General features: G+C 46.4%; 1 protein-coding gene across 4 annotated transcripts in view; it reads left to right on the top strand.

The window, feature by feature from the left end:
* Positions 1-319: 319 nt before the first annotated feature.
* ENPP2 (ectonucleotide pyrophosphatase/phosphodiesterase 2) overlaps positions 320-26,995 on the top strand; it is a 129,513-nt gene continuing 102,837 nt past the window's right edge. For 3 of the 4 annotated variants that reach the window (XM_043880413.1, XM_043880411.1, XM_043880409.1), the window contains exon 1: positions 320-409. In XM_043880413.1, the coding sequence (XP_043736348.1) occupies positions 335-409 (75 nt within the window). In that variant the 5' untranslated portion in view covers positions 320-334. Of the gene's footprint in view, positions 410-741; positions 1,325-26,995 lie in introns of those variants that run through there. The other variant, XM_043880407.1, reaches the window with a different exon arrangement.

The following is a 26,995-nucleotide window of genomic DNA, read 5'->3' as shown; positions in this document are numbered from 1 at the left end:
AGGCTTAGTGAGGTTAAATATATTTTTTGCAGTTTATAGCTAGGAAAAGGAAGAAACTGTATCTGTCTGATGACGCCAATGCCCACAACCACCAGACAGATACACATTTCTTGCTGTAGAATAGTCTATGACTCCTGCACCCTCGTGTTAAGAGCTGGTAACCCAAGCCAGTCATAGTAACCCATCAGGCTCGGCAGGATGAAGTCCAAATCCCCTCAAGAGACACAGAAGATCAGAGTCCAAACCACACCCTCCTCTCAGTCACAGCCTCCCACGCCCTCTGTTCTCCCCTGCAGGAACTATTTTCAGAAAGGCCTCAGGACAGCTTTTGGACATGATGCTGTCCCGGTCAGTGATGTCCTTCTTCCTCTTCTCGTGGCCGAAACCTTCCAGTCCTTCCAGACTGAGTGTGAGTATCAGCCCCTCTCCCCTTGTCTCAGTGGAAAAATCAGAGTGATGCCACTTTCCAGACCAGCTGTTTCCAGAGCATCTCTGCAGACCCGCACCACAGCTGTCCTCGCACTAAAATTCTGGTACACTGACTCCTTGTTCAGGGCTCTCTTTACAGTCTCACAGACCTTTCCCCTTTCATTCAGTATTTCACCATCTGGAAGGGTCCAGAAAAAGGAGGGGAAAAGACTCTGACTAAGACCAGGGATGGACTCAGCAGCCTCAGGAATCCCTGGGCTTGTTCCAGCACTTCAGAGTGGCCAGTCTGGTTCTCGCAGCATCCTTTTAGCAGTTGGCAAAGAGGAGAAATCAGACAATAAAACAACGTAGTCTATGAACTCAAGGTATCTGTGGACATCCTTAACTTTTAACACCTTTTTTTAACACTTCCTAACACTTTTATAATCCAAAAATTAGAATAGTTATCTTTGCTCTATGTTATTATACATTATCACTATAATAGGTGCTTCTGTGTTATAATTCAGTTAGTGGGGTGGGTCACTCAGCAGGGAGGTGGGTGGTTTGCACCTAGGACGTGGTTGAAAAAACCCCAGCAGATTCCACTTTCTGGTTGGGTGATTGGGTAAATATCTTATTTTTCTGGAGCTGCTTTTTCATTCTGTGTAGAATGGCAGTCGTAGGAGAGCCTTCCTGGCATTGTTTGGGAGGTCAAATGACAGGCTGTTTGTCCAAAGGTCTTTGTCAACTGTTGCAAGCTTCAGGGGGAGAAAATGGGGGTATTATTTCCCGGAGTGTGAGAGGACTTTATAGGAGGCACTGCCCGCGTTTAACCTGGAAATGCTAATTCAGGGAACTCACCAACCGCGCGGCAGGAAACCCCGGGGAGAGGCCGGGGCCGGATGCAGGAGCAATGGCAAGTCAGACCCCATGGAGTCTCCCTGAAAGAAGAACATTAACCCGGCGCGTCGGGGTGGGGGCGGCGGCCCCCGGACGCCCCGTCTGCGCCCCCGGGGCCGCTCCAGGCAAAGGTCATGCGCGCGTCCTGCCGGAGGCCGGCGCCAGCCGGGGCCCCGGGACGGCGGCCCGGCGCGGGGAGGCCGGGAGGCGGGCGGCCGGCCGGGGGCAGGGCCGGCGGGGCCGCGCGGGGCCGCAGCAGCATGGGCCGCCGCGCCGAGCGGGTAGGTGGGCGCCGGGCTGGGCCGGGCTCCGGCCTCCTCTGGGCGCCTCCCCGCGCGGGACGCGGAGCGGGGCTCGCCTCCAGCCTGGGCGCCCGGGAGCGTCGGGGTTTGCAAACGCGCGCCCCGTTTCTGGAGACCCGGCCGCTGGTCCCGGCGGGGCGGCGGCGCCGCGGCTCCGGGCGATGGGCGCCCCAGGCGCAGCGGGGTCGGGGTCCGCGGGGCTCCGTCCTGGGGCCGGCCGGGCGCTTTGTGTGTTACCTGCGGAACCAGGGCTGTGCGGGGAGGACCGGCTTGTTGTTTTAAGCCATCGGTGACGGCGAAGCTCTCGGGGGGTCCTCCGCCTGGCCCCGGAGGAGACGCCCCCCGGAGGCCGGGTCAGCGCCCGAGCCGCGGGCCTCTGTGCCTCCCCCGGGCCGAGCGGAGCCTCTCCTCTGGGACCGGAGCGGGGGTCGCGGAGTCCGGCCGGGCCGCCTCGGAGCCGGCACCCCGCGGGGCGGGACGGGGGCCCAGGGCGGCGGGGGTCGGGGCTGCAGTCCGCCACACGCCCTGGTTTCGGTTTAAAGGTTCACCCCGGATAAGGGCAGGGAACAAAAGCCCCGCTGGTGCCCGGCAGGACGCAGAGGAGGAGGCCGCCCTGGCGTCTGTGGAGGTCGTTCCCCTCCGGCCGGCGGGGCCAGGGACGGATAGTCCTCCTCACCTCAGCCAGTAGGTGTTTGTGAGTTTCCGCGCTTCCTCACCTCAGCCAGTAGGTGTCTGTCACGTTTCCGCGCTTCCTCACCTCAGCTACTAGGTGTTTGTCGCGTTTCCGCGCCTCCTCACCTCAGTCAGTAGGTGTCTGTCGCGTTTCCGCCCTTCCTCTCCTCAGCCAGTAGGTGTTTGTCGCGTTTCCGCGCCTGCTCTCCGCCGCCTTCCCATGTCTCTCACACCCAACTTCTTGAAAGAGCGGGTGACGCTCACCATCTCCATGTCCTCCTGCGCCAAGTCGCTCAGTCGGTCAGCATCTTTGAGACCCCATGGGCCGCAGGTCGCCAGTCCCCTCTGCCCAGCGATTCTCCAGGCGAGAGCACGGGAGTGGTGGCGTGTCCTCCTCCAGGGCGTCTTCCCCACCCCGGGCTCGAACCTGCGTCTCTCAAGGCTCCTGCACCACTGGCCCAGGCGGTGCGGAGGGGCCTCTGCTCTGCCCTGAGGCCGAAGCTTGGCCGGGGTGCCAGAGGCCTCTGGGAGCTCCACCGTGCAGTCTGTGGCTTTCAGCCTTCCCAGGGCTTCTCTGTGTCATTGTGAGCGGTTGCTCACCCTCGCTCTGATGAGTTTACTGTCCTGGAGTCTGATACCTGCCTCCCTTGCAGACCCATTGACTGTCTCCCTTCAGCAGCGTTGGTGTGTCCCTCTGCCCTCTGGCTTCCCCTTGGTCTCCCTGGGATACCTCATCCACCCTGGTGGCTCCCCGGCTCCATACACATCTGTAGCCTGTTTGGGTCTTTCTCCTAAATCCCACGCTTCTCTACCGCACCTCTCCACTCTGTGGTCTCACGGAGCCCCTTCAAGTCCACTAGTTCAGACTGAGCATCTCCTCCCCTCCCCTCCTGGGCCCGCTCCTCCGCAGTGGGGTCCCTGGTCGTCCAAGCCACACAGGCCAGAGTCACCCTGGACAGAGCCATCGTCCCCTTTCATTGATGATGCTGGTCAGGCCCCAGGTCCTGTTCCCCCTCCCTGTTCCATGGGTTTTGCGCACTTGCCGGTGTCTCCAGGCCAGCTCCCATTGTTTGCCCCACGATGACTCCGGTCCCAGCTTTCTGTGAGTCTCATTTGAGACCAGTACTGCCCACCCCCAGGCGCCCTGTCTTGTCACTGTCCTGTATCAAATGGTCTTTCTAAAATGCAGTGCAATCACGCAGATCTTTTTGGAAGAGTGCGCAGTGGGTTCCTGGTTTTTCCTTTTGAGAACAATGTTGATGTACACGGGAGCTCTGGACTTGCCCTTCACCTCTGTCTTCAGTGTGATCTCTTGGCAGTCACCCACTTCCTCTGCATGTGTGATGCACGTTTGATGCGCACTGTATGCATGCAGTGTGTAAATTCAGGCATGTGAAGCTGTTTCCTCACCCTGACTTTCCTCCGTGTCCTTCTCTTGGGTCTGGTCTGACTTACGTTTTTTCTTAGACTTGGCTGGCAGCCCCTCTCCTGGAGACCACCCAGGCCATCAGCTCCTTCTCCTCCAGCAGGGTGGGTGGTCCTTTCCTTTTCTCCCAGAGTTTCCTCTTCTCTTCTGTCAGAGCATTTACCATTCTTTGTTGCAAGTGTCTGCTTGCTTGTCCGTCCTCCACTGGTCTGTAGGCTCCTCGAGGGCAGGATCAGCTCTGTCTGTCCTCGCGTCCTTTGAGCCTGTCCTCTGGACCCAGGGGGGACGCACAATGCGTTTATGTGAATTCTTGTATGATTCTGATCAGTGACAATGATCTTCAGGTGTTGAATAAGATGACAGAGATACAATGTATAATACAACAGGTAAAGAATGAAGAATGAACGTCAACCCTGATGATCAGGGACAGGCGCAGTCTTCCAGTATTTAACAAGTGAAGGTGTAGACTTTCAGGGTGTTTGAGATAACCCAAGTGAGGTGGACTTCTTTTGTTGTTTTAGCTGCGCAGCATGTAGGATCTTAGCTCCCTGACCAGGGATCGAACCTGTGCCCCCTGCATTAGAAGCTCAACATTCCAGCCCTGGAATGGCCAGAGGAGTCTCAAGGTGGGCCTCTGAGAGAGCCCTTTGATAAACTGACGTCAAAGAATCAAGCTGGCATGTTTTGACACCAGAAACAAGGCTCTGAAAGGACCAGCAGAGGAGATGTCTGAGGCCTGCTAGAGTGATGGAGGCTTTGGAGACTAGAGATGAAAAACTTCAGTTTGATTTTCTAAAGAAATATGTGCATTCAGAATTCTATAGACAGAGTGACGGTGACGTTCTAATAGGGAGCTATTTAAACTGCAAATTGTACTTTGAACTGTTTGGAGACCCAGTACATTACTGTGAGATTCAAATATACATTACTTTTTAGAAAAAAAATGTATCATATACACCATATGGTGCTTTTTGTAAACTTTCAGGAGGTTCGTCCAAGACTTCTCTTGGGCCCCCTGGCATGGTCATGAACCTCAGGTTCAGAATCTCTAATCAAAGATGTTATTCATTCAGCAGGCATTTGGGAGAGTAGGTGGTGATCACCAGGAGCCCACTTCAGTCCAAGAACGCACCTTTTCTCTTTTGGGAGGGTCCCAGTGGACTGGGTGCCATTGAACTTGCAGTCGAATCACTGGGGGTCATGTCCCTGCTCGAGCACTTGTGAGCTGCATGACTTTCTCTCTGAGCGACCATTTTATTATCTATTAAAAAAGGATAACTAAAATAAAGTTTATGAAAGGATTGACATCTGGAACATAATTATACTCAGTTTACCTAGTCAATTCAAAAACTGTGATTTTAGGAAGGGCCCAGATCTCGTGACGTGCTCCTGTGTTAGGAGCATGCGTGTGGGCTGGATCAATGACTGTCCGAACGCATTCACTAAAGCATAGCTGATCGGCAGATGGACCTCTTTAGAAGGTGTGCTCCTGGGGTCCATCTCCACTCCTGTTTTATTCAATATTATTAATATCCATGAAGGCATAGCACACTACTCACATTTGCTCAAGAGACAAGGCTTAATTAAGAATTAGGGATCCAGAAGTTAGCAATACGTTGTAGTACACTTTGATATTTTATCTTTGGAAGGAGTGTGCAAAAACAGATGAAAAATGTGTGTGCCCAGAGTCATTTGCACATTATCGTGTGTGTGACACAGAGAGGGAGCACGTTTGAGCACAGAAGAGGAAAAGTTACAGTCAGAAGTGGTGGCTTCGTATACTTACGGTGTAGGGACTTAAATGGACAGTGAAATCAATCATGAAATTTCTGCTAAAATAATGTTAGGTTTTATTAAAAGAGGTGTGGAATATAGAACGTGTAAGGCAATTGTCACTCTAATATGTGTTATGCAGACCACATTTAGAACAATTGTATCTAGTTCTGGGTGCTAAATATGAACTCATTAGCATTTTTTGAGCACATGTATGTATGTGGTGATAGTTTAGTTGCTAAGTTGTCTCTGACTCTTTGCAACCCCATGGGCTGTAGCCTGTAAGGCTCCTCTGTCCATGGGATTTCCCAGGTAAGAATACCGGAGTGGGTTGCCATATATATACATTTTTTTGAGCACATATATTGGGTTGGCCAAAAAGTTCATTTGGATTTTTCTGTAAGATGTTACAGAAAAATTTTATATATATATATATATATATGTATGTGTGTGTGTGTGTTGTATGTATATATATGTGTATGTGTATAGAGTATGTTTATATATACATACATATATATATATATATATATACACACACACATATGTGTACACATACATGTATACATACATTGGGTAGGCCAAAAAGTTCGTTCAAGTTTTCCCATAACGTCTTATGGAAAAATCCATAAAATCCATCCATACTGTAAAATATATATATATATATATTATATATGTAAAAAATATATATATATACACACATACATATATATGTGCACACTGTGTTCCAATCACTGTGCTTAGATTCTGATGATCATGGTGCTGAAAAAACAGACTTGTTTTCAGGGCATTCACAGTATAGGCAAGGTGCTAGATGAACAAGCAGGGGATTTTAATTCAATGTTATACTTGCTATAATAGGGGAAGCTTAGGTCCCCGAGGAACCACTTAAGGGGTTTTTAATTCAGACTTAATGGAATCAGGGTAAACTTCTAGAGGCAATGATGTTTATACCGAAACCTAGAAGCGAAGTATGGGTTATCAAGGAACAGGTGGTGGAGGGAGGGAAGAAGGTTCCACGTGTAGGTGAAGTGACTTGGGTGGGGCAAAAGTCCTGTGCAAGGAACTGAGGGAAGGGGCGTGCACCCAGGGGGGTGTGGGGAGGAGAGAGACGAGAGCAGAGAGGTGGGTGGGCCTAGAACTTTGTGCTTCGAGGCTCTGGCTGACCTTCAGAGCAGTAGGGAGCTATTGAAGGTTGTAAGCAGGGCAGTGTCACAGTCAGTTTTGTGGAAAGATCAACATAGTTTGGAAAGATCAATCAGTTTTGGAAAGATCAATATAGACAATGGGTTAGAGGGATGGTCAATGAGAGAGAGAGAGAGAAAAAAGGGGTGGGAAATGGCTTAGGAGGAATCGCTGTGGTATAAGCAAGAAGAGATGGTGGCTCCAACCAAGGTAGTAGCAGGCAGCTGACAAGAGAGGGGCATTTTCAAAGCTCATTAGGAGCTAGAAGGCAAGGAGCAGTGCCCATCGTGCTGCTGTGAGGACGGCTGCAGGACGTTTAACCCGCAGAGAAGTCCAGAGAGCCTCTTTAGCCGTCTCCACGTCTTCCTCTCTCCTGTGGGAGAAAGCTTACCTGTGCCGACTCTCCGAGATGGCAGCAATGGGCCAAGTGGGTGGGAGATACAGGGAGATGAATTTCAGCTCAGTACAAGGAAGAACTTTCTAACAGAGCTGATCCAAGGCAGTGTGTTCTTTGTCACAGAGATATTTAAGCAAAGGCTTGATAAATATTCTAGGAACAGTTACAGAGGTATGGATGGAGTGGCCAAGCTGGAGGGCATTGGCATTTCTTGTCAACTCCAAGATTCTAAGATTCCGGGTATGAAGTTCTGATATCTTACTTAGCTTGGCACTTGAGGCCCACTGTGACCCCGCCGTCAGTAGGGCAGCCATATGCCCTGGTTCCCCTGTGTCTTTCTAGTGAATGCCTGTCACCTTCTAGTAGCTGTTAAGAGCACTCAGTGTTCCCTCTCAAAAGTCTTCGTCTGATAAATTTTTATGATCATCCATCTCTTGACTTGGTATTCCTGCCTTATCCCCCGGCATCCTGTTAGACACCCTAAGAACTACTCATTCTGGACTTTTGTTACTCCTAGAGGAGACTTAGCATTCTGTTGCATGTTGGTTCACTTAAGCCATTTCCTCTGTCAAGAATACCCCTCCTCTTTATATTCTAAGTACCTTACTGAGAATATACTTTTTCATAAAGGCCTAACCTAAATGGGCTTTCCAGGTGGTTCAGCAATTAAGTATTCACCTGCAAGCAGGAGGCCTGGGTTCGATCCCCGGGTCAGGAAGATCCCCTGGAGTAGGAAATGGCAACCCACTCTAGTATTCTTGCCTCGAGAATCCCATGGACAGAGGAGCCTGATGGGCTATAGTCAGTCACAGGGTCCCAAAAGAGTTGGACACAACTGAGCGACTAAACAACAAAAACAACCTAAATCAAATGCCGAGTCCTTCATCCAGCTTTCTGATAATTTTATAAGCTGCGTTATAGGGCTAAGTGCTGCGTCATGCTAAGTCGCTTCAGTCATCTCTGACTCTTTGTGACCCTGTGGACCGTAGCCCGCCAGGCTCCTCTGTCCATGGGATTCTCCAGGCAGGAACACTGGAGTGGATTGCTGATAGTGCTGAGTGTCAGGGCATAATGATTTTTATATGTATTTGGTTTTTTACTTTTTAATGGATGTGTCGTAGCTTTACCACATTGTGCCGGTTTCTGCCTTACAGCGCGTGAATCAGCTGTGTGCATACATCCATCCCCTCTGGTAAACGTCCCTCCTGCCCCAGCCTGTGGCTCCGGGTCGCCGCAGTGCACCGACCTGGGCTCCTTGTGCGGCATGGCAGCTTCCTGCCAGTGAGCCTATTTTACACCTGGAAGTGGATCTTTATACATATTTGACCTCCCTCTGTTATCCCCTAGGAGTCTAGTGCAAAGACCTGTGAAAAACAGTCACCCAGTGGTGTGAATTATACAATGTTTAAGGCAGTAACCTTCAGAAGAAAATTCTCATTTATTAAAAAAGTCGTATTTTCATTTTATGATTTATGTATTTTGTGGAAAAAATTTAACAAGGAGAGTAACAGGAGAAAAATTATCTACAATCTTGGGTACCTAGGGACCAGCATATTAACATGTCAGTGGATATCCCTTCTATATTCTTTTATGCACATGTAGTCTTAAAATTGGAATCACGAGTATCCTTCTATAGCCTGCTTTGCATTAAAACATACCAAGTGTTTTACTCCATGTCATTGTATGTTCTTAAAAAACGTGGTCTTCCATAGGTGATGAATTCTGTTCCATCCTGTGGCTGTCTCATGCTTTGCTTAACTAACTCCTCGCGGTGGACGTCAGGTCGTTTCTATTTTTCAGTGTTGCCAGGAATGCTTTGATGACCATCTGAGACGTACATCTTGTTCCCACACGTCCATTCTGTGAGGGACATTTACATTTTGTAAAATTGCAGGACAGTTGATGACCAAATACTGATATTGAGTTGCTTAGAAAACATGAGTTTAAAAAGGGTCTAATTTAACTTAAAAACTTCATTTCTACTCTATGTTGTATAAATCTGTTGTATATGACACTCTATGTGTGTGTGCCTATGTCTCCACTTCTCAGTCCTCTAACTTAATGAAGGAATCTGATTGTAAAATGTGTCAACAGTCGTAGGCTTGATGTGGAAGTGAGACATAACCAGTAAATACATTTCTTGAATGAAGAATTGAGAGTTTGAAATCTAGAAACTTTAACATCTCTCTATCAGTATGACACATTTTTATTTCCAAGCTAAATATAAGAAAAATGATGACATGTATGTTACAGGATAAAGAGAGTTCTCTGAAAAGAGAAACATTGCCTAATATTCTGGTGTCTGGAAAAGATACGTGACCATGGTCTTAGATTTTTATTCTAAAGAGAATAATTAATCTCCTTAGACACTCAACAAGCAGATATATCTTCACTGTAGAGTGAAATGTTTTCATCTGAGAAGTAGGTCTTGGTTGGGAAACACTGTGAATCAGTTTGGTGATTTTTTAACAAAATAAATGAAAGATCTTGTCGTGGATTAAATGGTATCTGTCCCCTACCCCTTGAAGTCCTGACCCCTAATACTTGTAAATGTGACCTTATTTGAAGGTAAGTTCTATATTAGTTGTTCAGTTCAGTTCAGTCACTCAGTCGTGTCTGACCCTTTGCGACCCGATGGACTGCAGCACACCAGGCCTCCCTGTCTATTGCCAACTCCCGGAGCTTGCTCAAACTCATGTCCATTGAGTCAGTGATGCCATCCAACCATCTCATCCTCTGTCGTCCCCTTCTCCTGCCTTCAATCTTCCCCAGCATCAGGGTCTTTTCAAATGAGTTAGTTCTTCGCATCTGGTGGCCAAAGTATTGGAGTTTTAGCTTCAGCATCAGTTCTTCCAATGAGTATTCCAGACTGATTTCCTTTAGGATGGACTGGTTGGATCTCCTTGCAGTCCAAGGGACTCTCAAGGGTCTTCTCCAACACCACAGTTCAAAAGCATCAATTCTTCGGTGCTCAGCTTTCTTTACAGTCCAACTCTCACATCCATACACGACTACTGGAAAAACCATAACTTTGACTAGACAGACCTTTGTTGGCAAAGTAATATCTCTGCTTTTTAATATGCTGTCTAGGTTGGTCATAACTTTTCTTCCAAGGAGTAAGTGTCTTTTAATTTCATGCTGCAGTCACCATCTGCAATGATTTTGGAGCCCCCCAAAATAAAGTCTGTCACTGTTTCCATTGTTTCCCCATCTATTTGCCATGATGTGATGGTACCAGATGCCATGATCTTAGTTTTCTGAATGTTGAGCTTTAAGCCAACTTTTTCACTCTCCTGTTTCACTTTCATCAAGAGGCTCTTTAGTTCCTCTTCACTTTCTGCCATAAGAGTGGTGTCATCTGCATATCTGAGGTTATTGATATTTCTCCCGGCAGTCTTGATTCCAGCTTGTGCTTCTTCCAGCCCAGCATTTCTCATGATGTACTCTGCATATAAGTTAAATAAGCAGGGTGACAATATACAGCCTTGACGTACTCCTTTTCCTATTTGGAACCAGTCTGTTGTTCCATGTCCAGTTCTAACTGTTGCTTCCTGACCTTCATACAGATTTCTCAGGAGGCAGGTAAGGTGGTCTGGTATTCCCATCTCTTTAAGAATTTTCTGTGCATATGGATTTGCTCAAAAGTTCATTTGCATTTTTCCATTACAGGTTATGGAAAAACTTGAATGAACTCATTGGCCAACTATATATAAATAGTTGAGAGAGAGGTTTATTATAAAAATTGACTCACCCGAGGATGGAGGCTGAGAAGATCATTCATGTATTGTCTGCAAGCTGAAGGACCAGAAACTGGTGGTGTAATTTACTGTTTGTCCAAAGAATTGCAGGGCTAATGGTGTAAGTCCCAGTCTGAATTCCAAGGTTTGAGAACCAGGAGCACCGATATTGAGGAAGGAGATGGATGCCCCAAATCAGCAAAAAGAGCAAATTCACTCCTCCTCCCTCTTTTTTTCTGTTCAAGCCCCAGTGAATGAAGTGGTCCAGATCAATATTGTTGAGGATAATCTTTACTCAACCAATTCAAATGCTCACCTCTTCTGGGAACACCCTCACAGACACCAGGAGAAATGTTCTGCCAGCTATAGGGGTGTCCCTTAGCCCAATCACATCATTTAGTCATCATAAGGATCTTTACAGAGGTAATGAAAGTAAGGTCCAGTGGGCCGTCACCCACTGTGACCACCGTCCTTGTGAAAAGGGGAAATTTGACACAGAGACGGGGCGGAAGGTGATGGAAGAGACACAGAGAGGAGATGGCCATCCTCAGACCCTAGAGGAGGGGATGGGAACAGACCCTGGAGGGACCCAACCCTCTGACACCTTGGTTTTGGACATCTAAGCCTCCAGGCCTGAGACACAATCATTTCTGTTATTTAAGTCATCTGGTTTGTGGTACTTTGTTATGGCTTAACACAGATTTAAATTAACACAGATTTCAGGAGAGCGTAATTCCCCTGGTGTGGTTTCAGCAGATAACAGCAACACAACATTGTTCTGCTCTTCCGTCACCAGAGATGATGGTGTTGTCCCTAGGCATGACAGCAGATGGAGTGTCGCTGTGTCAGTCACAAAGTATTTTCTAACTGATCTCCTTTGACCCTGACCCTAACAGATGAGCATTCTTTTCCTTTCTCTGGCCTTGCCACGTGGCCTGCAGGATCTTAGTTCCCCGACCAGGGACTGAACCTGGACCCCTACCTTGGGAGCGGGGCGTCTTAACCAGTGGACCACCAGGGCAGTCCTGAGATGAGCGTTCCCCCACCTCTGGTTTAGTGATAGGGACAGAGGTTCAGAGAGGCCAAGTGAATTATTCAAAGCTGCACAGCTCAGAAGTGGTAGACCTGAAACTCAAATATTGGCCTTTGGATACTACATACCACATGATTTTAGTGAAAGAATGATGCTTTTCACCTTTGTGGACATGCCAAATATCATCTTCCCTGTTTAAAATTGGAAAAGACTTTGAGTTGTGGCATGCTGAGCCGGGTTTTTTTTTTTTTTTCTTTCTTTCTTCTCCTAAATCCCCTGAGAATGATTTAATAATCCCACTTGTTGGAAGACCTCTGATGGCTGAAGACACCTACTCCACCCATGTCTTCATTATCAGATATTTATCAGGAATTTAGGCACCCGTGTTTATGTGCACAGAATATCTCTTCTCTCACTCAGAAGCTTTGTTTACTGACAAAATGGACTTTCTCGGGACACAGTTTGATTACTGACAAATCCAACCGCAAAACTTTGGACATGTTGGATATAATTGAGTTTTTCCATCATTAATTCTGCTCAGATATTAATTCAACATCGTGATGTGAGGAGCGCCAAACAATTTCCAGGAAGCTGCTTGACTTTAGTCAGCAGGAACAAATGCAAGATTATTGCACTTTTTCCTTGGGTGACCTAAGCTTGTTCTTGGCACCGGTGAGTGCAGAGCACTGGTTGTCTTAGTGTTTCGGTGGCTTCTACCCAGGGGACTTATTAGTTTTGAACCTTGGGGATAATTCCTTAAGAATGTAATTCTTCTCCTCCCTGAAAGAACAAAATGTTGCTTGTGTTGGGCTATTCTTGTTATGGGATAAAACCAGCAGTTTCCAAATTATGGTATCATAAAGGTTTGTAGGTTGGACTGTCAGATTCAGAAAAAGACAAGCAAACCAAAATAGACAACAGCAACCCTTCCTAACCTGCTCCCAGGATGCCCCAGTTAAATTTCACTTGAAAGTAAACAAGAACTACTTTTTTAGTGTAAATATGTCCCCGATATTGAAAATACGAAAAAAAAAAAAAAAAAAGGAAAAATTGTCTCCGGCAACCTTACCTGTAAGATTATAAGATTACAGTGGGGATAGAGTACTGATAATTTATCAGTATTTCAAAAATCTATGAAAACTGTCCATTTACCTAAGTGAGACTTAAGAGTTTGCTGCAAATGTTAAATGTCCTTGATTTTGATTGGGATTTTCTTTGATCCAGCTCCAAAGCATCGGTCATCTCACGCTGAAACCATAATTATATTACCATTTTTGATGACTTGTATTCCAGGGATCATGCAAAGTACATATATTATCTCATGTCATCCTCAAAATCAGAGGCTGGAGAACCATGGCCTGCAGCCAGATCTGATCAGTGCTTATTTTGTAAATAAAATTTTGTTGAAACACAGTTACCTCCTTGTTTTCTGTAATTTGGGGCTGCTTTGATGTTACAAGTTGATGTAGTTGAGGTAGATCATTGTATGGCCCACAAGACCTAAAATATTTATTATTTGGCCCCTTACAGGAAAAGTTTGCCAACACTGGTTCAAAACCATCCTTTGAAGGAGTTACCTGTGTTCTCACTTTTAGAATGAAAGCATAGAGACCCGCAGGGTTTGTAACTGGGTAAATTCTCATAGGGCTTCCCAGGTGGCTCAGTGGTAAAAGAATTCGCTTGCCGGTGCAGGAGACAAAGAAGATGCGGATCAAAGCCCTGGATGGGGAAGATCCCCTGGAGGAGAGAATGGCTTCCCACTCCAGTATTGCCTGGAGAATCCCAGGGACAGTGGAGCTGAGCCCGTGGGGTCGCAAAGAGTCGGACACGACAGAGCAACTGAGTGTACCTGCACACGAGGTCTCACCACTCTTAGAATTCAAACCAAGTTCTGTCGAATCCCACGCCTTCTGCTCTGACTATAGCTGGCCCTAAGGCTGATGGTCAGTTATGTGTATCCTTAAATGGTTTAACAATGGGGAAACTGATTTCTGATTTCTTATTGAATACTGTGCATCTCAAAGATAAGGCAGATTGCATGGGGTAGTGGTTAAGCAGCCAGGCTCTGGAGCCACATTGCTTAAGCCCCGGATCAACCTCCTAATTTCTCTGTATCTCGATTTCCGTCCTGGTAAATTACAGAGGATGATAACACCTATATGCATAACTGTTATCGAGGTTAAGTGAGACGAAGTCTAAAAAATGGGAAGAGCATTTGACTTGTGGGTCACAGGGCGTTTATTATTTTTATTTCAAATTATTACTTCAAAATAAGGGTGAAATAAAGAGTCTGGAGAAGTTGGGAGCATTTGCCACGGTTGGTTGACAGAGCAGCTCAGCCAGACGGCTCAGAGAGCGCGGTGGCCCCTGCTTGTCAGCTCCCAGTGAGGAGAGACAGCTGTCTGGCTTCTTCATGTCAGCATGTCTCATTTTATTTGCTTTATGGTGCTTCACAGATAACGTTGTTTTTTTTTTTCTTGTAAACTGAAAGTTTGTAGCAGCTCTGTGTGGAACTAGTCAATGGGCGCCATTTTTCCAACATCATTTGCTCAGTTTGTGTCCCTGTGTCTCATTTTGGTAATTCATGCAGTATTTCATGCTTTTTCGTTATTACTATATTTGTTATGTGATCTATGATCAGGGATCTTTGACGTTACTGTTGCAAAAAGATTATGACTTGCGGATGGCTCAGGTGACAGCATTAGCAATCGTGTGTTTTTTAAGGTAACTGTTTTTGAGTGCGCTGGGTCGCTGCTGCTGGGGGCCTTCCCTGGTTGCGTGGAGCGGGGACGCCTCTCCACTGCGGTGCGCAGGCGCAGTACTGCGCTCTCGGGCCCCAGAGCCTGGGCTTCAGGAGCTGTGCCGTCGGGCTTCGTTGCTCTGGGATGTGTGGGATCTCCCCAGACCAGGGATCAAACCCGTGTCCCCTGCATTGACAGGAGGATTCTCAGCCACTAGACCACCAGGGAAGTCCAGTCATAGTGTATTTTTAAACTAAGATATGCACACTGATCTTTTTTCTTTTATTGTGTTACTTCTCTGCCTGCACCGCACAGCAGGCAGATCTTCGTTTCCCAAGCAGGCCCCGCAGTGAAAGCGCCGAGTCCTAACACCTGGGTTGCCAGGTAATTCCCTGTAGACTGACTTTCAGATATAATACTACTGCAGACTTGATAGGCTGCGGGGGAGCGTCCCCACCGTTTTTATTTGCACCGGGAAACTAAGCAGTTTGTATGCCTTGCTTTATTGAGATATTTGCTTTGTTGCAGTGGTCTGGAACCAAACCCACAGTATCTCCGAGGTCTGCTGGTAAGAGCTGTCTTTGTTCCAAGCACGCCTTGCAGCGCTTGGTTGGCTGTGTTTGCCTTGGGAAGGCGTGCTGTGAGATGTTACAGCATGTTCATCCAGTGCTCGTTGGACCTTAAACCCCTTATTACTATTACCCTGGATATTTATAGTCCTAATATCCACTGCCAGTGGCTCCAAATTGACTAAAAATAGAGCCAGGCTGCCAGAGAATGACCTTCCTATATAACACAAGACAGGCAATTGTCCTCAGAAACATCTCAACCTGTGATTTAATCTCAGGGAAAAGCTGGAAAAAAATCAGTTTTTACCTGTATTCCTCACCCTCCAAAGTATATTTTGTGTATGGAGTCACTATGAATAAAATCTTTATGCAGAGCATGCTAAATATATTAGAATAGATTTGATCTTTTGAGGAGATTAGGAGATAAAGTCGTTCCCTGAGAGTAGTGGGAGTGGAAAGGCTTGAAAAGACTGGAAAAATATGCAACATTATATAGAAATTATTGAAGGGTTAAGTCAATATGTAGTAACTAAAGACATGGCCAAAATTCTCCAAGCCAGGCTTCAACAGTACGTGAACCAAGAACTCCCAGATGTTCAAGCTGGATTTAGAAAAGGCAGAGGAACCGGAGATCAAATTGCCAACATCTGTTGGATCTTAGAGAAAGCAAGAGAATTCCAGAAAAACATCTACTGCTTCATTGACTACAGTAAAGCCTTTGACTGTGTGGATGACAACAAACTAGAAAATTCTTAAAGAGATGGGAATACCAGACCACCTTACCTGCCTCCTGAGAAATCTGCATGCAGGTCAAGAAGCAACAGTTAGAACTGGACATGGAACAACAGACTGGTTCCAAATCAGGAAAGGAGTACGTCAAGGCTGTATATTGTCACCCTGCCTATTTAACTTATATGCAGAGTACATCATGAGAAATGCCAGGCTGAATGAAGCACAAGCTGGAGTCAAGATTGCCGGGAGAAATATAAACAACCTCAGATATGCAGATGACACCACCCTTATGGCAGAAAGTGAAGAACTAAAGAGTCGCTTGATAAAGTGAAAGAGGAGAGTGAAAGAGCTGGCTTACAACTCAACATTAAAAAAACTAAGATCATGGCACTCAGTCCCATCACTTCATGGTGAATAGATGGGGAAACAATGGAAACAGTGAGAGACTTTATTTTCTTGGGCTCCAAAATCACTGCAGTTGGTGACTGCAGCATGAAATTAAAAGATGCTTGCTCCTTGGAAGAAAAACGTTGACACACCTAGACAGCATATTAAAAAGTAGAGTCATTACTTTGCTGACAAAGGTTCATCTAGTTAAAGCTATGGTTTTTCCAGTAGTCATGTGTGATTGTGAGAATCAGACCATAAAGAAGACTGAGTACCGAAGAACTGATGCTTTCAAATTGTGGTGTTGGAGAAGACTCTTGAGAGTCCCTTAGACAGCAAAGAGATCCAACCAGTCAATCCTTAAGGAAATCAGTCCTGAATATTCATTGGAAGGACTGATGTTGAAGCTGAAGCTCCAACACTTTGGCCACTTGATGCGAAGAACCGACTCATTGGAAAAGACCCTGATGCTGGGACAGATTGAAGGCAGAAGGAGAAGGGGACGACAGAGGATGAAATGGTTGGATAGCATCACTGTCTCAATGGGCATAAATTTGAGGAAGCTCCAGGAGATGGTGAAGGACAGGGAAGCTGGCGTGCTGCAGTTCGTGGGGTCACAAGCTTGGACATGACTGAGCGACTGAAAAACGACAAAGACATGGCCAGGACTGCTGGAGACTTTGCTTTGCAAAAATGAAGTGGCATCAGCGTGCATGGCCATTATCAACAGGGTTTTGCAATTTCCTGGTGTGTCTTAGGGGCTTCCCTGGTGGCTCAGTGGTAAAGAATCCGCCTGCCAATTCAGGAGACACAAATTTGATCCTTGATCTGGGAAGACTCCCTGGAGAAGGAAATGGCAACCCTCTCCAGGATTCTTGCCTGGAGAATCCCATGGATGGTGGAGCCTGGCGGGCTACAGTCCACAGGGGAGCAAAAGAGTTGGACATGACTTAGCCCCTAAACAACAGAGTGTCTTGGGTTCATGGAACAGAAACCAGAAAGCAGCATTATTTTTCTAGGGCTGGAGTTTAGCCATCCTCTAGGATCTAGAAAATTCTTGAGAACTCTGGCCGTAGAGGCAGAGGGGGAAGGCCCCGGCAACCTTGCTGCCCTTTTACGGCGCGTGAAGCTGCCAGATGGCCGCCCGACCCTCTTCCCCTCTGTCTCAGTCCCCCACAGTCTGGGTGCGCTTCCCTTCCCCTCTCTTCAGCATCTTCTTCCTTCGTTAATCTGCTGAGCCAGCAGTGACTGTGTGCCAGGCTCCGGGGATGGGAGCAGAGGCGTGGACTTGGTTCCTGATCTTGTAGCGTTCACAGTCCAGTGGGAGAGGTGCACATGCCGGGAATTACATCCTGAGCCTAAGCTCTCAGGCCAGCATGTGAGACACGAGTTGTTGCATCAAGGAATAACAATTTTATTGGGAACGCCAGCCAGCCAACAAGATGGGCTTGTGCCCTAAAGAAACATCTTGCCTGAATTGTTCATAGAATTTGGACTCCTTCTATACTGGAAGGGGAGGGAGTGAAGTCAAACACAACCTGGGCTTCCATCAGCCTCTGGAGGGGTGTGTTCATTTCTTCCTCCCTGCAGTCAGGCACAGGTTGGCTTGGTCCGGATGCTCCTGTGAGGCAAACAGAGGTATTTTAGCTTAATGCTCATTATGTGGGAAGCAGGGTTTCCAGAGATGGGCCATTATGTATAATTTAAGCCTATAGGCCACATCCCTGTAGTAATTAACTTGTATGTGTGTGCGCATGGGTGTTCAGTGATGTCCGATTCTTTGTTACCCCATGGACTGTGTCTGCCAGGCTCCTCTGTTCATGGATTAACTTAGAAGAACAAGTTTCTTCCTGAGAGTTAATAGGGGAAATGAGACTAAAATTAAGCTCCAAAAAGCAGCTAGACATATTGGGGAGAGAAAGATTCTTTTCTGGAATAGGCATATGTAAATAATGATGATAATAAAGGTTCTTCCCTGTTACAGTTAGGGTAGAGTGTTACAGTGGCAAAGTGTAAAGATCTGTGGAGGGGGTCAGGAAGGCCTCTGTCTGAGCCGAGAACTGAAGGCTCAGTGAAAGCAGAAGTCTGATGAGTTAGCATGCAAACTCAACCAGCAAGGCAGTGGCAGCCCTGAAGTTTGAACCTAGGTGTGCCTGACTTTGAGAACCCTTTTCATTAAATCTTAACCAAAAAGGAATTATACTTGCTCTCAAAATGTTTACATTTAGCTATGTTGTCCTCCCGTGAAGCAACTTGGACAAGAATAAGGAGAGAAATCATTTATTCCTTCTTTACCCATTCTGATCATGATTTACCATGGATCAGCCATGATGTGTCTGCAAGTGCAAAGTGCAGCTGTGGCCAGCACCCCCGGGACTGCTGAGAAAAGCTTTGTTGGCCTGGAGCTGGGGTGATGCAACCAGAATCCACAGGCTCTTCAGATGCGTCTCAATGCCCTCTTTGCTCCAAAGGCTTCCTGCCCTCATTAGAATGCGAGGCATGTGCGTCCCTCTTGTTTATTCCTTTCATTCCTGGGCAAACACAAGTCTAATAAAGAGGCAAACAAGTGTGTCCAGGTCAGAAGTCCACTCGGGAAGGTGGATATTTTGGGGAGGTTAGGCTGATGCTAGCAGGTGCCCATTGCACTGTGAACTCTGCATGTCATTCAGCTCCATGAGGCTCAAGGGTAATATTGCCTGCAATGGTGATTACTCACTGCAGCCCACTGCCTGAGGGAGGCTGGGCAAGTTTGAATGTTAGAATTGGCAGCCATCTTTCTTGGGTATTTAGGCTTCTGTCTGTCTGGAAAATGCAGCTGGTTTAGATGGAAAAAGTTTAACAGTTTCTGTGCCAGATGCTGTGGAACTTTCAGGAGATGCTGATGGGGGAATCCCTGTCCTCGAGGAGCTTTCAATTTAGTAGGAAGAATTTCTGACATAGCAAACAGCCGAGGAGGCAAAGTGTGGCGAAAAGATCAGGGAATTTAAACCATTCAGACTGGCTTTTCTCCACCATTACCATATAGGCTTGTGCAAATTATTTCGTCTTTCTGAGTCTTCCTTTCTTCCTCATAAAAATAGGATGCTATAACTATTTCACTCCATATGTCAGCAAGTTTGGATAACTCAGCAGTGGCTACAGGATTGGAAGAGATCAATTTCATTCGAATCCCAAGGAAGGGCACTGCCAAAGAATGTTCAAACTACTGTACAATTTCTCTCATTTCACATGCTAGCAAGGTTATGCTCAAAATCCTTCAAGCTAGGCTTCAGCAATATGTGAACCAAGAACTTCCAAATGTATAAGCTGAATTTAGAAAAGGCAGAGGAACCAGAGATCAAATTGCAAACATTTGTCAGATCATAGAGAAAGCAAGGGAATTCCAGAAAAACATCTACTTCTGCTTCATTGACTACACTAAAGCCTTTGACTGTGTGAATCACAGCAAACTGGAAAATTCTTAAAGAGATGGGAATATCAGACCACCTTACCTGCCTCCTGAGAAATCTGTATGCAGGTCAAGAAGCAACAGTTAGAACTGGACATGGAATAATGGACTGGTTCCAAATCAGAGTACATCAAGGCTGTATATTGTCACCCTGCTTATTTAACTTATATGCAGAGTACATCATGAGAAATGCTGGGCTGGATGAAGCACAAGCTGGAGTCAAGATTGCTGGGAGAAATATAAACAACCTCAGATATGCAAATGATACCACTCTAATAGTAGAAAGCAAGAGGAACTAAAGAGCCTCTTGATGAGGGTGAAAAAGGAGAGTGAAAAAATTGGCTTAAACTCAACATTCAAAAAAGTAAGATCATGGCATCTGGGCCCATCACTTCACGGCAAATAGATGGGGAAATAATGGAAACAGTGACAGATTTTATTTTCATGGGCTCTAAAATCACTGTGGACGGTGACTGCAACCATGAATTTAAAAGACACTTGCTCCTTGGAAGGAAAGCTATGAAAAACCTAGACAGCGTATTAAAAGCAGAGACATCTCTTTGCTGACAAAGGTCCATATAGTCAAAGCTGTGTTTTTTCCAGTAGTCATGTATGGATGTGAGAGTTGGATCTTAAAGCTGAGCACCAAAGAATTGATGCTTTTGAACTGTGGTGTTGAAGAAGACTGTTGAGAGTCCCTTGAACAGTAAGGAGATCTAACCAGTCCATCCTAAAGGAAATCAGTCCTGAATATCCATTGAAAGGACTGATGCTGAAGCTGAAGCTCCAAGACTTTGGCCACCTGTTATGAAAAGCCAATTCATTGGAAAAGACCCTGGTGCTGGAAAAGATTGAAGGCAAGAGAAGAAAGGGGCAACAGAGGATGAGATGGTTAGAAAGCGTCACTGACTCAATGGACATGAATTTGAGCAAACTCTGGGAGATGGTGAAGGACAGGGAGGCTTGGTGTGCTGCAGTCCATGGGGTCGCAAAGAGTCGGATACGACTGGGCAGTGTCATTACCAGGGATAGACGAGTACACCAGGCCAGGAGCCACTGTAGAAACACTGCTCTTGCCTCCGACACCGGCTGATGTTTGTTCTTAGCGCTGGCATCTCATCGACCGTGTTGTAGCTGGGTGAAACAACGGGGCCATTGTCCATAGTGAGGTCACATGAGATCAACAGGAGTTTCAGAATTTTTATCAATTCTCAGGAAGAAGGGGAAACAGCTGCAGGAAGGGAGGAAAGCCTGGGAAAAGGAGAAAACAGAGTCTTTTGCAAAATATTTTGTCACAAGAGGCCACAGGCTGTGTCTTTGACTGAGGTTTACCCAGCTTCAAACCTAGAAGGCATACAGAAGCAGCTGCTTTGATCAGATAACACAAAAAAAGTACATTAGTATAATGGTCCCAACCTGTTATTTGGTGCCAAAGTGAGGAACTGCTTTACAAAATCTGTTCTGTTTCTGAACTGTTAAAGGCCCTATGGGATAAAACCCTCAACTGTCCTTCAAGGGTGAGATTAGAGGAATTTCTTTTAAAAGTAATAAAATATAGCATCATGGACTATAGCAATAACTATTTATTATTAGAAGCTGGACTCTGGTTAGGCAGACCTGAGTTTGAATAAACTTGTGTGAACCTGGGCAAATTACTCAAATTTCTATGGGCTTCTGTCAGGAAGAGAAACCACTATGTACTTTGCAAGGCCGAGAATTCACGGAGCTCATTCCTTAACAATGTCCGGCACATCCTAGGGGCTCAGTAGATGGTAGCTGTTGTTCTCAACAGTGAACGCTAGGCGGATTCTTTTGCTTAATCCCTGCAATAACCCCATGAGGAAGATACTGGGATTCTCCCATTTTTACGAGGTCTAGAGAGGTTTTCTAACTCAGGCGAGGCCACACAGCTAGCAAGCAGAGTCACCACTGCAAACAACCCCGAGAGCCCAGGATTTTTGTAATGAACAAGTTGTATAACATCTCTCATAAGAGCAACAGAAGCTTAGCGGGTCAACAGAAGGCCCAGAACTTCCGAGTTCTCTTGCGTAATACTCCAGTGGCAAGCCGAGGTTGTTGCACTGCAGCTTTGCAGTGGCTCTCTGTTTACAGAGGGTTGTAAGAGACCTCCCAGTCTTCTGCTGGGTCTCGTATAAGACCTCCAGTCTTACAGTGGGAGAGACAATGTAAGATCAGCCTGCCTTTGGCTCTCTTCTAGGTCCGTCCGGAAGTAGATTCCTTCATCTCTTGCTTCAGTCCATCAAATGATTTTGTGAAAGGGATTCTCCTTTTCTTAGCCTAGCCCTGACCATGTTCCCTTTAATTGTGTGCCTACATGTGTGCTCAGTCCTGTCTGACTCTGGGACCCCGTGGACTGTAGCCCTCCAGGCCCCTCTGTCCTTGGGATTTTACAGGCAAGAACACTGGAGTGGGTTGCCATTTCCTTCTCCAGGGGGTCTTCCTCATCCAGGGATCGAACCTAGGTCTCCAGCATTGGCAGGCAGATTCTTTACCACTGAGCCAGCTGGGAAGCCCTTTAATTGATACAAATTAAATTGCACAGCCATAGGTATTATATATCTATCTACACCTATCTATGTCTATATGTATATTTCTTTCAGGAGATGAAATAGTAGGAACAAAGTGTATTTAGGATCCTTACCGTTCCTTTGGATTTATTCCGGAAAAATGAAACCAAGTTTAGTTATTAATTGAGTAGCTCTTTGCTGGTCATACATGCAGAGAGAACTCAGCTCCCTAAGAGGGTTTTAAGAAGAGAGAAAAACAATAGGTGCGTGGAGTTGGAAAGGACCATACATGTTGTATAGTCAATGTTCCTTTAAATTTAGATACTTTAAAAGACCAACCTTTTCTTGAATAGTCACCATGAGTTCGTTTTTTTGTAAGAGAACTCTGGCAGCATGGACGGCTGGAGAGTTTGTTTTGTTGTGAGATAAAACATGCTTCTCTGTACCTTCCAGTTTTGCTCAGGGAAGTGCAATGCCCTTCAGGTATCTGCGGACAACCACACGCGCCTTCTCCCCTTGTCCATGGAAAGCGCCAGGATGCTCGGTCACAGGCTCCTCAACCACGGGCCAGAAGGGGAGCCCGTTAAGTAGCCCTCGTCTAACTATCAGGCGGAGTGAGCCTGGTAGAATCCCGGCACTGCCTGACTGAGACCGCTGCAGCGGCTTCCCTCTGCCCGCGCGGTCCTCCCCGACGCGGAGCTCCAGCCGCTCCCTGCGGTCGTCTGCAGGTGCCCCCTCGTCTCCCAGCCTCTCGGGCCGCGCTGGCCTTTCTGAGCACGCTGACCGTCCCGCCCCAGGCCTGTTTCTCCCAAGAGACGCCTGGTTCTGGCGTCTGTCCCTCCAGACTTTTGTCAGGAGTCCTCTCTCCGGGGAGACTTTTGCTCCCATCCAGCTGAAAACGGCTCCTCCCGTCCCGCTCTCTTCTCCGCTCTGTCTCCTTTATCAGGACTCCGTTACCCGGCGTTGTGTTCTATTTCTCTCCGTCTAGAATGTGAGACCCACGAGGCAGAGCATTTGTTTTTTTGTTTTTCCCCCCACTTTTTTGTTTGTTTGTTTGTTTATTCGTTTGGCTACTCCAGGTCTTAGCTGTGGCATGCGGGTTGTTTTTATTATTATTAATTTTATTTGTCTGTTTTTGGTTGTGTTGGGTGTCCGTTGCTGCACAGTCTTTTATCTGGTTGCGGCACGCGGGCTTCTGCGCTGCCTTCTCTTGTCCCGGGGCGCGGCTCTGGAGCCGGGCGCGGGCTCCGTACTTGTGGCCACGGGCTTCGTTGCCCCGCGGACGTGGGGTCTTCCCGGACCCATGTCTGCTGCGCTGGCAGGCGGAGCCACCAAGGAAGCCCCAGGATTTGCTCCGTCCCCTTTGCGTTTCGTGCCGGATGCGTACTGAGTGCTCCATAAAAGTCTGTGAAATAAATGAACGGATGAACGAATGGCCACAGGCACTGGTGACGGGGCCGCCCCATCATCTGGGTCACGCGGCTCCCCGCGCTGTCTGTTTGCAGTGACTTAGATGAGACGTCCGGAGGGAAAACAGTCCCGATGGCGTCCAAGCAGCCGGCGCAGCTGACCTTTTCTCCTCCGGATCTGAGCTAGTTGCTCATCAGAGGAGCGAGGGAAAAATGGGCTTCCCTGGTGGCTCAGCTGGGAAAGAATCCGCCTGCAATGTGGGAGACCTGGGTTCGATCCCTGCGTTGGGAAGATCCCCTGGAGAAGGGAAAGGCTGCCCACTCCAGGACTCTGGCCTGGAGAAGCCCATGTTTATTCTATGGGGTCACAAGAGTCCTACAGGACTGAGGGACTCTCACTTTCACTTTCAAGGTAAAATGAGGTTATTTAGAGTTGTGGTCCAGCAGGGGCTCCTATGGAGCTTGCAGATAACAAAAACTCCTGGCTTTGGGGGATTTTTTTTTTAAGACCCCATTTTTTTTTTTTAATACTCAATTTTCTTTATTTATTAGAACATTTTGTCTGTGTAGCATTCAAGATCTTAGTTCATGAGCCAGGGATCAAACCCACACCCCCTCCATTGGAAGTCTTAACCACGGGGCCACCAGAGAAGTCCCCCAGTTTTCTTTTAACAAGAATCGTTTTCAATTCTGGTCTGTCCTAGTATGAAGTTATATAGCCGAATTTTGTATTCTATTGTATTCAATATTGTATTTAGTATATGAAGAGTGTTATCCCAGACAGATCTAGCTGTTTTTTTTTTTTTTAAATCTCTTCACTTCAACCTGTCAAGATATTTTTGAATTTTGTTCAGTCCAGGTCCATAGTGTGTGGTAGCTAGCTGTCACTGAATTATTGCATTCAAGAATATATGCCATATCCCATGATTTAGGAATCAAGAAGCTATCATCTCGATCACCCCCATAGAGGGCCTAGGAATCTGGAGAATGGACAGTGAAATAATGTTTATGAAAACCTTCCATTTCCACAATCTTGTTTGCCCAGAGTAACAGCTAAGATGGGTTGGAAGAGAGATCCTGTCTTAATTCTGCTGTCCAAATCTCATGTGCATAAAAACTATCTCAGTAGCATAACTGGCAGAGATCTATGAACTGTGTCTATAATTCATCCTACAAAAAGTCTGCAAGACAGGAGGACTCCTTGGAAGTGGCGGGGAGTAGAGATGGAAGGAGCCGGTTCTCAGTGTCTCCCACACATAACCTTTGCGTACCTCTACAAGTAGAACTCACAGGAGTGTGTTTAGCAACAGCTGATTTCCATTTCTTCCAATTAAAACATGCTTTTTTGTTTCAGTATCCCTGATACGTAGTGCTTGGCACATTGCCTGGTGGTTCAGCGGTGAAGAATCTGCCTACCAGTGCAGGAGACCCGGGTTCAATTCCCTAGAGAAGGAAATATCAGCCCACTCCAGTGTTCTTGCCTGGAGAATCCCATGGACAGAGGAGCCTGGTCGGCTACAGCCCACGGGGTCACAAAGAGTCGGATACCACTGAGCGAGTAAACAAGGATAACACAAGTTTTGCTAAGCATTATCTCATATTATAGTGAGTGCTTGCTAAATCTGTGTTGAGTCAACACGGGATGAATTTGTATAACTCTTCCATTCGAACGGTTGGCGCCGTTGTCTGACAGTGACCTCCACTCTCTCTGGTGTCCTAGGAACTTTGAAATGACACGCTATGATGCCCACGGCTCTGATCACCTCCTCATTGCCAACTGATTCTTTTCTTGGGTTAGAGCAAGGTCAGTCTAGAATAGACGTTAATCTGTGGCTTTTGATATGTTCTGAAATAGGAAACATTTTCAAGATTTATCAAATGTTTATCAGATCCTCTGCTTTTAATAGACTTATGTTTCTTCTAGAAAATAGTTGAAATTCCCATTCCTTTAAAATCTTGCCAGTTTTGTAATCCTCATTGGGAAATCATGGAGAAAAGAGGACTCCTCTGCTTAAAATGCATTTGAACTCGGGCAGGTTGCCCAATTTAAGTTTATTTTCTCATATATTGACAATGGTAATACCCTGAAGGGCTTTGTGAAGGTTACATAAGGCAGTATATGTAAATGTCGTTACTTATGTGGCCTGGCAGAGGGCAGGCACTTACCAAACACTAGTACCATCTGTGGAATGTCTTCTCCATGCCAGATGTGATGCCACTCTTGCAGCCTTGCTTTTCCGTTTCCTTCTCCCAGTCCCGAACTGCCCTAATCTCCTAACCAAGCTGTCCATACTTTAGCTCTTGTGACCTTGACTAGGAGAAACCTTTCCGTTTTGTTGATTGCAAAGTGGGGAGAGTGAGTGAACCTTAATTCTTCTGACTTATAATTCTTCACTCTTCTAACATTTTCTTTAAAAGAGAAGTGCTCTTCAAATGCACGACATTGTTCTTTTTTCTTTTTTAAGTGAAGTACAGTCAACATATCCCATTATAGTCTTTTCAGGTGTGTAATATAATGATTCAGTATTTGTATATATTGATCAATAATCACCACAGTGGCCCTAGTTGAGATCTATCACCACACAGAATCAGAAATCTTTCTTCTCATAAAGAAAGCTTTTAAGATCTACCATCTTAGCAGCTTTCAAATATGCAATGCAATATTATTAAGTCCAGTCACCGTGCTGTATGTGACATCCCGGTGACTTATTGTATAACTGGAAGCTTGTACTTTTTGATCCCCTTCACTGGCTTTGCCCGCCCGGCTCCTGGAAACCATCAGTCTGGTCTCTGTGTCTCTGCGCTCTCTCTCTTTCTCTGCTTTCGAGATCGCTCCTATCAGTGAGACCCTATGGTATTAGTCTTTCTTAGTCTGACTTGATGTCACTTAGCATCATGCCCTCAAGGTCCATCCATGCTGTTCCAAGTCGTTGTTCTTAAATTCCCCCCACAGTCCCACAGACTCTGGTTACAGTTTGTTGCCATTAAGACTCAACCACCTTGAGATCTGTAGGCGAAGTGACGGCTACAGGACCCTGGGTTTTCTCCTTAAGCCACTTTATTTGAAAGTCAAATGAAGCAGAAGCTGACAAAGCAGAATGGCAGAGAACCTGAAGTGCTCTGAAAGAGTCCCAGGAACTCCTCCTATTTTTAGAAAAGTAGAGGGCTTCATCACATCGAGGCTGGTTAAAATAGGTCCACACCACAACGCAAACGCTTCAGTTTTCCTGTTAATTATCAGGTTTGGAGGGTAACTGAGGTGACTCTGAAGACACTTTGGAAGGCATTGACCCGAGCTGCAGATCAGGATTAATGTTGCTTTTCTGCAGGCCCAGATGCTTTGAAATTTGC

This window comes from Cervus elaphus, chromosome 21, assembly GCF_910594005.1.
Source record: "Cervus elaphus chromosome 21, mCerEla1.1, whole genome shotgun sequence".
In the NCBI taxonomy this organism is placed as follows: Eukaryota; Metazoa; Chordata; class Mammalia; order Artiodactyla; family Cervidae; genus Cervus; species Cervus elaphus.
The sequence above is the reverse complement of the archived record's forward strand: the minus strand, read 5'-3'. Positions and strand labels throughout refer to the sequence as shown.